This window comes from Phalacrocorax carbo, chromosome 5 (genome assembly GCF_963921805.1).
Source record: "Phalacrocorax carbo chromosome 5, bPhaCar2.1, whole genome shotgun sequence".
In the NCBI taxonomy this organism is placed as follows: Eukaryota; Metazoa; Chordata; class Aves; order Suliformes; family Phalacrocoracidae; genus Phalacrocorax; species Phalacrocorax carbo.
The window spans coordinates 23,051,848-23,064,583 of record NC_087517.1 but is presented as its reverse complement, the minus strand read 5'-3'; the positions used below and the strand labels follow the sequence as shown (position 1 = coordinate 23,064,583).

Sequence of the window (12,736 nt, the reverse complement as noted above, 5' to 3'; positions counted from 1 at the left end):
GTGGATTCCTACAGTTCATTATAAATCAACATTTACAAAATTCCATGCTCAGTTGGCATTTAAAAATGTAGTGAAAATGTGCGTATCAGAAGAGCTAATTTTAGCTAATAAGGAATTAAAGTGAATAGACCTAGAGCTATTAACAGGATGCTGACCTTGAGTCCCATGATGTAAGCTAAGGGCTGGAAAATAACCTAGGTTGAAGTGTGACAAAATGAGAATATGTTTAACAGTTTCAGGGGAATGTATCACTGTCCTTGTTTAGAGTTAATTAAAAACATAAGCCCAGGTTAGTGATGGAGTTATCTTTTCTACACTGTCTTTCCAACACAGTATTTAACTACGCATGAATTGTATTTACTATTAAATGGAGTTTTTTGCAAATTTTTCATGTCTCCTACAATGGAGAGGTAAATAAGAGAAATCAGCCCTAATCTACCAAAAGGAAGATGGTTTTTGACCAAATTCTAAGGCCTGAATACAGCCCTTACTGTAATGAATTATTGACTTCAGCGGAAAAGCTGCTGTGAGTCTTTGCAAAATTAGATTTTTCCCTTTATATATTTTTCAACTACATTAATGCAAATTACTTTTTGGGGTGCTTTTTTTACCAGTTTGGTTGATTTTTCTTTAGAATATGCAGAGACACTGCTTTGCACTGAAGCAATGCAAATACTATTCATTGTTTCAGGATTAGACTTATTGTACACACATATGATCAGATTGAAAATTTTAAAAATACAAAGGAGCACTGGAAAAAGAAAGACAATTTAAACTAGTCACTTACTGTTCTAACACTTCAGAAATCTATTCTGATGCTCAGATGTACTGAATTTTATCCCAGGAAGTATGCCTTAATTCAGCAGGGGAAGGAAAACAATCTGTTGTCTTTGGGGCAGTCTTACTGATCGTTACTTCATCTTGGCATGATTGTAACAAAATATCCAAAATACAGAGTTGACACAGCTTTAAATAATACTGTGACATCTGAAATCCCCTAAAATCAATAGCAAATCAGAGCCAAGATTTTACCTCTGGTTAACTCATTATTACAGAACTCATATGATACCTTTATCAATGTCTCAGCCTTTCCTATTGTCATGTGTCATATTTCAACACATAATTCTTCAAAGGATGAACTATGTTTTAATTATGCTCCTTTTAAAGCATAAGTATGCATGCACCATTGTAATTTTTAGCAGTTGTCAGTAAAATAGAACAGCATACAGACTGTGGTTTTAAATTACCTTCAGCATCTCTCCGGTTCTTTCTGACTTTAAGTATCTTTTTCTACTTCTGCTCTTAAAACTAGATTTGGGCCAAAGAAAACATGTACAGATTCTAACTGAGCTTGTCTCAAGAGTCAAGTTTCCAACTAGATCATGATAGTATAATTATATTTGAGAAAAAGGAAAACTGCAATTCTATTTGAACTGTGTTTTCTTCAGTTCTGCACTGGAGGTTGAAATCAAGACATGTTAAGGTTTAGAACTAGAGATGTAATGGCAGTTCAGTTCAAAAGTTTAAAATCTGATTCCTCCAGCTAGCATTCAACAAAATTTATTTCACTATAATAAAAGTAGATTTTAGGTAACTTAAGTGTTTGGCAACAGGCAGCTTTAAACATCTACCATACTTAAACTATCCTGCCTATTTATATTTTTTTGGCATGCCTGGATTCAGTGTTCCGTTTTCTACATGCCTATGTTTTTAAGTGTAAGATGATACTAATTGGGTCAAATAGCAATAACTGATTTTCAGGGAGTCTACTTTAAAGCTGCTCTCAAACTGACTCATCCTTGCCAAGTTCCTCTGTTGCTTCCACACAGCCTAGTTTTTTCCCTGTATTTTCATTTTTCAGCAAAATTTTTGTTAATCACATGCTCTGCTTAAAACAAATGCTCAAGGACAAATCTTTTTTACTTGTCCTGTTGCTGCTAAACGAGCCTCACAGTCTTCAGAAAAAAAAAGAGCCCTCCAAGATGTTTGAGTCACTGAAAAGTGTGAAGCTGCCGGTTTTCATGCTTCCAGTAAGAACACCGAGCTGAACAGAACATCTTACGCCACCCCCCAGTCACTGCTATTTTCCTATGAACTTTTGCTGTTCCAAACACCATGCCATCTAATCCCTTTGACACATTTTGCAAACTTCATCTTAAAATATCGTGGTTCTCATAATACAGACTGTTCCTGATCCAGGCTGATTTAGTGATTCTAGTTTCCAGCATATTTGTCTCCTGCTTATATCCAGTTATTCCTATCTGCCAGCTTTAATAACTTTGCATCATTCTTCTCCGGGTTTTATCTTCCTGGGGTTTACCCTGGAATATATTCTCTGTCAGCTTCTTTTCAAAAGGTTCATTTCTCTGCAACACTCCTATAGTCTCTTCCTCCAATGCAAACTTTTTCATCTCCCCTCTCCACTCCCCCTTCAGATTAAATCCATCTTTTTCACCCTTAGAGAAGATGAGGTCCCACGATTGCATTATGCATTGACTGAGGCTCCTACGTTTCTCACACAGATAGTAAAAGTTTGGGGTTTTTTCTAAAAAACAAAACCAAAAATACACCACAAAATCTCTGCTTATTTCTTTGGCTTTTTACCTCGAGAATTAATATTTTCAAGCAGGATGGAAAAATAAATTTGGTATGATTACTGTCTTTGATGACAATTATTCAAGCAAAACAGTACTGTAAAAATAACTTCTAATAATCTGAGTTCACTAAAATATTTCATAATATGTCCATTATTATCTAGAGGAGTATTTTATAAAGGTTTCAGGATGTCTCCAACCAAGGTGATTCCATAAATAATGCTTGCACAGTGGTTTCTAAGGTATCGTGTGTCTCCTTTGTGACGCAAACTGGTTGTTATGGAGATGGTAAAATATCAACCATTCTTTGTGAGACCGTGCAACATCAATTCTGGATCCGTTACAGCAGCTTCTTTTCTCTGCACAGCTATAATTAGCCTTCCTTAGCAACAGAAACAGATGTATAAAAAGTATAAAATGTTTTAAAACAAATGTTTGCACAATACTTTTAACTGTTTGACATACAGAAATAGAACTGTCTGCATTTGTAACAGATGCAAATTCCATCCCAGATTCCCCAAAATTCAAATAATTCGAATGGCCTTCAACAAAAATGAGGCTGCTACTGTGATGAAGGTTTAACAACTTACACGTAAACAAACCACTCCCTTTTCATGCCCTGTTTTTTGTTTCCATAATCTGTATCTTTCAAATGTAATTTTCGTTTCTTAAAGCACAGAGGGCAAAAATTAACGTCTTTCATGCCAAATGTAGGGAAAGTACATAAGGAGCTTTTGTTCGACAGTGTTAAAACTTTATAGAGCTTCATGAAATAGAAGGAAAAGGGCTATGCCTGGGAAGCAGTATGTAAAAATCTGGTCTCAGATACTTGTCTAGGCCACCTGTAGATTATTTTTCTCCATTTTTAATCTATGCTAGTCCATGTGTCTAAGCGTGTATGTCCCCAGTCAATGATTAAGGTTAAAGAACACATAGCTGAGTCAGGATTCTGCAGAGTCCTATAGAAAGACAGGAATGTGGAAATCCCTCCTTCTCCTCCCAGTCTGTATTGAGTGGCACAGACAAGCACACCAAAATATACATACAGTATTTGATTGGAAAGTCATAAAATATTCAAGGAGACCCTCAGTTATTTGCAAATTATCTGTACTTCTATGGAAACATTACAGAGAAGAAATAATGAAAATTATTATAAATCTATTTTGGATATCCTAATAGTACATTCATTTTACTGAACAGAGGCCTAGATGTAAAGTAGAAACACAGCCACAGGGGAGGGAAAAAAGATACCCTTTTCTCCTGCTGTGTGGAAGTGGCAACAAAGTCTGCATTGCAATGAATGGAGACAACCCAGATAGGAACATCTGCCTACCTCAGGTGCCATCCAAAAGGGTGTTCCCACCGAGGTGTTTCTACGCAGCCGTGTGCTGTTGAGCTGGGCTGAAACACCTGCAATAAAGCAGATCCAAAACACTTGGCTTCAAATTCATTCTGTCATTTCAGTCAGTTTATTTCAAGTATCTGGAAAACCAACCCCAAGCCTGGGAGTACAGATGCAGAACGCCTGGCCAAAGTAGGTGCAGCATTTGGACTGAATTCTTCATTTGATTGATTACAGCTTGCTGTATTTGTTCAGAATTGCTGAAAGATTTTTTGTGAATGACTCTCCATTTGAAGCACTTTCATTCAAACTCAAAAATTAAATTGGCACCTAAATATCACAGACTTCTTTCTGCTGTTTTCGTGAGTATAAACAGGAACCATTCAAATTACAACTTACCTTTAAAACTGCTTTTTCAGAAATTACTCCCTGAACACCACTGGCAGGAAACTTGTTCACTAGAGTATTTGCAGAGGCTCCTGTTCAACAAACACTTACGCACTTGCCTAAATCTTTCCCTACTGAGAAAAGCACGGAAGCTCAAACTCACACTGCAGCTTGTACTTAGGGAGTTAAGCACATACTTAAAACAAAGCCTGTGCTTCAGTGCTTTGCTGACTGGGGCTGGACTACTGAAGCACAGCTTAAAAAAGGAAGAACGAACTAGGGTAAAATCAAAAAAGGTTAACAAATCAGAATGGACTGTTACAGCAAATCTTGTTCTGTGCTCTTGTAATCATATAATTAAACTCTAGAGCTCAGGAGCATTCTAGTAAGTTGATACAAAACCAATATTGACTTAAAAACTTATTTCACCTTAACATTGTTTAAAAACAAGCAATAAATAAATAAATAAATAAAAACCAATAAGTAAGAAATTGGAATTCCTAATTCATAAGTTAAAAAATTTGATTGCCAGCTCCAAGATTCAATTTTGTATTTAGTTTTCATTTTTCAGTGTGATTGCAAGCCTTCTGTGATCTGGGTACCACAGTGAAACAGTTAATGGCTAGGACCTACGGCAAGCCTCTGTGCATTTAACTCTGATCTCTCTTCAGCTAGCTTAATTTGTAGCTGCGATCTATGGACACTCCAAAACAGCGCTGCATACCAAAGAGCTGAGAGAGGGAGACAGCAGGACAGAGTGAGTGAGCATAAGCATAAATGAATGATAAATTGCAGACATTTTGGGTCAACTTATGCTGTGACCAACATTTACTCAAATATATCATGCTGTCGAGAGCAGTTGAGGGAAGAAATGTGTGTTACAACTTGCTTTGTCAATGTAAAGTCATGCAATAAAGAAAAAAAAAAGCCTCAATTAAGGATATCTGTGTAGTCCTCTCTGTGACCTAAATGCATGTGAACGAAACGGATAGCATTCACTGAATAGGTAGTCATTTAATTTTTTTTTCCCATTGATTTGAGTTCTAGTTACTTGTTTTGTATATCCAATCCTTTACTAAAACTAAAATTATAATGGTTTTTTTTGCTTTTGACATGTTTCCTTCCCTCCTCATCAAACAATAAATCTCCTTAACATTGCTGCAAAATGGGAGAGGATTATTAGTTCCAGGGATTAACCTAAAAATATCCAAAGCATCCACTGTTTTTGGGTACCTAATCCGAGATCTTTCACTTTTCAGGCACTCCACTGGCTCAAGTAGAGCTGTAATAGATCTCAGCTGCAGTTCAAGAACGCTTAGCTTTTCTGCAAAGGAGGACAAGTTGTTTTAAACTGGCTATCAGGAAAATGAGGAATAGAGCGGACACTTCTAGAAAGTTTGATGAAAGTAACCTGCCAACATTACAGAGAAACACTGGCAGAAGCAAGAATAGTCTCCAATTTGATGCCATTCAACTGTTTGAACTATGAGCCCCTTTTCTTCCTGAACTCCTTGCATTTTTCAATATATAACTTATAACTTCCACTTTCTGCAATAAATGAGACAAATGGTTCCTCAAACAATATCACCTCTGACTCAGTCCTAATTTATTCCCAGAGTCCCTTCTGTGACTACGGCAGTGGGCTAGAGGGGTAAAATAGCAACTTAATGAAAGCTTGGTGCCTGACACTTCTTTAGTCAGGAAGCCCACAGATTTGTGGGCATATCTTGGCATTTCCTAGCCATTACATGTTAGAAAACACTTGAGATTTAACTCATTTCTTTTTCTGAGATAGTTGTATTTGTTGCAATTTTCTAGCATTACTGTTGTAACTTAAAAAGTAGGAAAAAGCCCTGAAATCCTAAATGTGGAATCAGAGACACCCATGGGGCACCAGAGAGGTTGGCGTTCTCAGTTTCCTTGGATTTGGCACTTGGAGTTGCAGCACACTAACCTGCCTTTGGAAGGCAGAGCTCCAAGCTGAGCTTTTGCTGCAGCTAAGGCCTTTGATACATCTGATAAAAATATTTTGCTTTGGGGAGAAAAGCCAACTTTTCCCAGAATGGAGTAGTTATAAATGAAGACCATACTGCCAAAACTCCCCCAAATGAGACGGGATCTTCCTCCCTTGTACTAGGTCAGGGACTCACTCCCAGTTTTGCTTCAGGCCATATGTTACTCCCAGCACTATTTTAATTGTTGCCTTTACCATTCAAAATAATGAATTTCTGTCCCTAGAAGATACTAAAGACTCTCCTGTTTCCCAACTTACTTTAGCATCTTCAATAGATTTTTATGTTAAATTTATAATACCATGACAACATCAGTATTAAAGTTTCTTTCCAAGGCATAAATTTAATATTTTTTTATTTTTAAAAATACATTACTATTTGCAGATTTTTTTGAAACACCATTTTACACTACTCTCATTTTGTGAACTTTTTTTTTACCCTCATGCACTGCTAAACAAACATCTGTTATTCACACAACACTATTCTCAATTATGATTACCACCCTGGTTACACCCTTATGCATTATAAGGTTTCATTAATAAATCTTATTACTAATAATCTGTTTGTTACCTTTAATAAAATTGCCCATTCCATTGCATACATATCTGATGGCTACAGCATTTCCTTATTTTAGTACGTGCGTGTTTAAAGGGGAAAAAAATATTGCTGAACTGAGTTAAATTCTATTGCCAAGTCCCTCTCTCTCTGCCTGCCTCCCTCCCTCCCCCCATTTCTTAGGCAATGCTCAAATCTAACAGCAATAATCACAAATTAAATGGATGTTGCATTTTGGCCCCAAGGGCCCATTTTACCTTCTGCTCAGAGGGAACAAATATGCTTAAGGCTAGCAAAAGCTATTTCGGAGAGAAGAATGTTTCCTTTTCATATGCAAAAGATATAATATTCAAATTAGGAGGACAACTGCCCTGAAACTGACATTCCTTGTGAAATGCAAAAGAGCTTTGTAAATAAAATGGTACCTTCAGAACTTGTTTTAATTATTATGTTTAAGCTTTTAAGTTCAAAGTCTATTACTGATTTTTGGTTAGAATTTTTATTCTTGCTGTATCAGGTTTCTTCTCCAGTTTCTTTCTTAAAATAATCTGAGTATCCTGAAAAAGTCTCTCACTATGGCATTCTGCATTCCCAGGGGAAAGTAAACAGATGCCTTTGGCTAAACTGCATGTATCAGGAAAACAAATGGGAAGTGGTCATTACCGAAGTCAACGAGCTTGACTCCACCTTCTGTTGTCAGGAGAATGTTGTTCCCTTTCACATCACGATGAATGATCCGGTTATTGTGTAAATGCTGAAGACCCTATATACCAGCAGTAACAAAAATAAGTTTACTCCCTTATTTAAAAACAATTACCCTTCTATTAAGGCATGTAATGAAGACAATCTGCACATAGTCTATAGAAACATCTGTCCACTGGATTACATGCTTGATACAACCCCTGCTGCTACAATAGCCCGCATAATATTGTCAACATTACCATACTTTATAAATGGACAATGGATGTATGAGATGAGTAAATTGCACCCTCTGCTGTCATTACAAGCCCAGTGAACATCCTTACCAAGAGAGCACCATATAAGATGTATGAGATTATAGCTTCATCCAACCGTTGGCCAAACTTCAGCAGGCCTTTGACAAGTTCTGTGACAGAACCTCCATTGCACAGCTGCGAAGGGGGAAGTGCGATGGGAGAAAAAGCAAGACAAGTCCTCTGTTACTCAGTACATTTGTTTAGGCTGTAAACACCTACCATGCAAAACTACACTACACCACAAGTCTGGGGACAACTAGATTTTTACCTTGCAATTATTTATGTTGTCACCCCACCTTAGAACATATTTTATTAGCAATGTTCATAATAAATCACAGCACCCTGGGTGGGTGGAGGGAAGTGAAAACCAAAGATTATATAGTGTAACTTATAAAATATAACTAAAAATCAAAATGTTATAAACAGGACTGTATTTTGTTGTTAAAAGAGGATTTCTAAGTCCCGTTTAGATTATTTGAGTATTTTCACAATAATATGTGCATTGTCTTTTTGAAAAACTGCTTTTGTGCAAAGAAAAGGCCAGACAGAAAAGATTGATGCTCATGATAACTGGGAGGCAACAAATTACAGTAATTTTAAACTTTCACTCCATCAATGCTCCTGCTGGCAGGCAATATAAAGCAGACAGAAGCCATATCTCTATACTCAGATTTGTTGGCATGTGCTGCCAACAACTGAGATGAAACATTCTGATCCAGAAAAGCAGCTTCGTGCAAGCATTTCCCACTAATGGGCTGCCATACATCAAAAGAAGAGGAGAAAAAGTAAAATCAGAATCTTTATAAATATGTTTTCACCCACACCATTAGTTTACTGTCCATGCTCTTCTAAGCAGTTACTCGCCTTTTTCCTTTCTCCTCTTCCTCTGTCCTTTCCTTACCTTAGTATTCACAATTGTTTGGGGGGAAAAAAAAAAAAAGATAGGAGAATCGATTGCCTTTCTTTCATTGAATTTTCTCCTCTAGACCTGTTTTTGTAGCCAGCACCCCTACCAACATTTCTGCCATACAGAAATGACATGCATTTCAACACAAGTTCGTTTTACATTATCAGTATTAAGTTCAAAATACTACAGCTTAAATCAGAAGAATGGTGTGAAAACAGATCTACAATCTCTCAAGTTTTGCATCACTCAAATAGCTTTTATAAACTGTATATCAGTTCAATCACTAATTTCTGTGGTATGTCAATATTTTCCTTCATTTATTACTAGCTTCCCCTTGCATCAAAAAATTCACTGGACTAAAAGTTTTAGTTCACGGAAAGGACCAGATCACATGATAAACAAGACATCCTTTTTGTAAATAAGATCATGAAACAAAATTTCATCACTGAAAACATTGATGAGTTCTGCAGAAATTTGACTTTACTTTTTAATCTGTTAGTAGGGAATTTTATATCTTTTTTTTTGATCCATTAGGTGGGAGCATTCAGCTCAATATCAATCATCAAATGTATTTACAGGAGAACTTCTTCATCTCACGAGAGAAACTGCATGTTTTTCTTTCCATGATAACCATTTGCTGACGAGCCATTAAGTCAAAGATTTTTGTTTATTGCTTTCATTGCACTAAATGTTCTATTGAGGCAGGCTGTATTAAACTTATTTCTAGCCTGCAAATAAAATATAGAAAAGCATACCCTCACTTCAAAAAACCCCCAAGCTGATTCTGACTGAAAAAATGATACAAACTGACAGCTGTTTGGTAGCATATGTTGAATGAATGACTGACTCTGGTAATAAATTTATCCCACAAACATCCCACTCACAACTGCAGTTGTCAGTGGCACTGTTCCTGACAGTCAGCAAAGATCTGGGACAAAATGAACTTGTAAACTTCATTACCACTTTATACCTAATGGTGATACTTTAAAAATCAGACTGATGCATATTTAAATGGAAATGTAGGGAAGCTTGCTTTACACTTGTCTGTGCTACCCCTATCTGAGAATTGCATTGTCAAAAAATATTTAAGGTGTCCACTTTTGCTACCCTTCCTCATCCTAGGCAGGTAAGGTCCTGCTAGTGAGTAAACATGGCAAAATTGTGCCTAAGGGGGGGTGAAATCCACCTTTTTATTACAAATTGTGGAAGTCACACAAAAAATTAATATATTTCATCAAAGACTCAGGGATCAAAGTCTGAGTACTTTGTATATTCCCTTTTACTGAAAAAGTGTCATTAATTTATAATATAAAAAGTAACTGCTATGCATACATAAATTTGCATGTAAATTCCAAGGCAAGAAATAATTTGCCTTGTCTGGTAAATTTATCTGTATAAGGAAAACATTACTTTTTAAATTTATAATTTCTTTCAAACTTTGGACAACATGCACCAAAAAACATCTGAAATGAAGATACTTAACTGATAAGGTCTGTACAAACACCTAACTCTTTCAAATTCTACATTCAATTTTGTTACACAGAATATAAAAAAATTCTGCAAAGCAAAATGTGATATAGGGAATACCACATGTGATGCATCTGTTGGATATACTGCACTTGTATTAAAAAAGAAAACACCTGGGAAACCAAGCCCAAACTCAACACAAAGCCAGCAGGCAGACAGCAAAAATCCACACCAAAACAAAAATACTAAAGCTCCTTTTTTAACAGTTAGTGAAATTTAAGATGAAACACATCAGAAGTTTTAATTCAAGCTACATAATTCTGCATACATAGAAGTTAGATGTATTGTTGGGATTCCACATCGTAAAGTGGAAATAAATATTCCCTATTCTGACTGCAGTCACCATTCAAGAACAGGGAGTAGAATTTCTAAATCATCAGTAATTAAAAAGTTAATGCCAACTTTTACTGGTGTAGTTATAACTGAGAGAAATATTTGAATGGTCTGTTACTGCTCATCAGTCCGTGCAAAGCTCTGTATCAATTAAGCCTAGAAAACGTCTAGAAGAAAACCTCATCTTGCAACCATCTTTGGCAGTCACTTAACTAGCAATAAGACCACCAAAATACATTTTTCATAGCAAGAATACTGATTGCCACTGAACAAGAAGAGTTAATATAAGGCACTTCTGTTACTAGGTTTTCAACAAAAACCAGCCTCTAGTTTTAAATTACCATAAAACAGATTTTCCCATTGCATTTTCTCTGTTCACTTTTGCAACAGGCAGCATGTTTGTTAACTGTCCTCCATGTTACTACTACATCATCTTTTGCATTCCACTCAAGTGCTTGAGCTCTCTATAAGTTTAGAGAAATGTCTTATCTAATATTTCCTCCAACATGAAAAAAATCAAGCTGTTTTTAGGCAGACCATTTTTATCAAAAGGATTTGCTTGTTTTGGAGGCAGAATGTAGCAACTTGAACAGAAATAAAATGCAAGGACATTCCCTATTAAACAAACTTGAAGTTTGGATGCGATTTTCAACAGTAGGCTACCACTATCAGTCCTTTGATTAATGGCCCCAATCAGAGAATCATGAAAGCCTGTGACTCCTCTAGCAATAAAAAAACCCAGAAACTCAACAACATTTCCTAGTTAAGGTGTAATGTTATCAAATTATTTTTACCTCAAGTACTAGCCAGAGCTGTCCTCCCACATATTGATCTGCTTTGTAAAACATCCCATAAAATCTAACAACATTAGGGTGATTGGGAAGAAACTGCAAAATATTATATTCTGCTTCAATTTCTTCATCTACATCCTAAATAAAACACACAAACATAGAGAACATATGAACACAGCAAGTCCTTACGAAGCAAGGACAAACTCTCATGGATAAAAAGAACCATTTTTATTTAGTTTGTACTTTTAAATGGTTTTACTTTAATGCAGCTGAAATACTGTAAATATAATCCACACCGCATCATGCCACTTTTGCTTTTTTTACATACAGAAATGTGAAGTCTGTGTAAAGCAAGCAGTTGTTCTTCAGGGATCCTTTCAGTGCATAATACACTTAACCAGAAAAAGTAAAAATTCTACTTAACTTTGCTCAGTTGTGTAAATAAGGAATTTACACATGTATTATTTTCTAACCTCTTTTAAAACACACATATTTTTAATGTTTAAGCTAAATGTAAATACGTGAACCCTTGATTCATTCTTTTTTCTATGGTCATCAGATGGGACCAAACAGACAACAATTTCACAAAACCTCAGAAGATATCAATAAAAACAAAGGCATTCTTATGAGGAAAAGACATACAGCAGAAACCATTAAAGAGAGACAAAACAAACCCCATGAAATAAGTAAATTTTACTAAATATTTGTTGATGAAATAATTCTGTGACAATTACAAAATACTGTTTAATATCAGCACACAGGCCACAACTCAGAACAGTACTTAAGCACTGAATCTGTCCTTGTTTCTGCAGACTGTGACTATTAGAAAATTTAAGCTCTTGCATGCATTGTCCTTTTTTCTTTTTTGCATTTTGCTAAAAAGGATATCACCTTATCTATTACCTTCTTCAAATTTATACAAGAGAAAACCAAGATGAATTCCAGTAGTGGCAGATGACAGAAATGTAACTTTTTTTAGTAAATATTTAGCCCAGCTGTCATGATCAAACTCCAGCTTGATCCAACCCGAGCAGCTGCCAATTAAATCTTCCACTGAAAACTAGGGCCTTGGTTCTTAAGGGAAGCTAGGCATTTAATACCCAGTAAAACTGGAGATGGCACAGAACTACTTCTGAGAATCTGGGCTGTGATCTTCTGGTTTTAACTGAAATGTTGCCTCGCAGTATTAGCCACGTATTAAAGATGACTATAAAATATCATAAAGTTCATAGTGCTTCTGTGATGGGAAAAGTAGTTCTTTTAGGAAGTACACAGAATAAAATAAGAACATTG

General features: G+C 35.9%; 1 protein-coding gene across 1 annotated transcript in view; it reads right to left on the bottom strand.

Moving 5' to 3' along the window:
• MYO3B (myosin IIIB) overlaps positions 1 to 12,736 on the bottom strand; it is a 201,752-nt gene that overhangs the window by 175,294 nt on the left and 13,722 nt on the right. Inside the window, exons 3-6 of the mRNA XM_064453241.1 lie at positions 11,447 to 11,581; positions 7,916 to 8,020; positions 7,554 to 7,653; positions 3,928 to 4,004 (exon numbers count right to left, since the gene is read on the bottom strand). Of these exons, the coding sequence (XP_064309311.1) occupies positions 3,928 to 4,004; positions 7,554 to 7,653; positions 7,916 to 8,020; positions 11,447 to 11,581 (417 nt within the window). The remainder of the gene's footprint in view (positions 1 to 3,927; positions 4,005 to 7,553; positions 7,654 to 7,915; positions 8,021 to 11,446; positions 11,582 to 12,736) is intronic.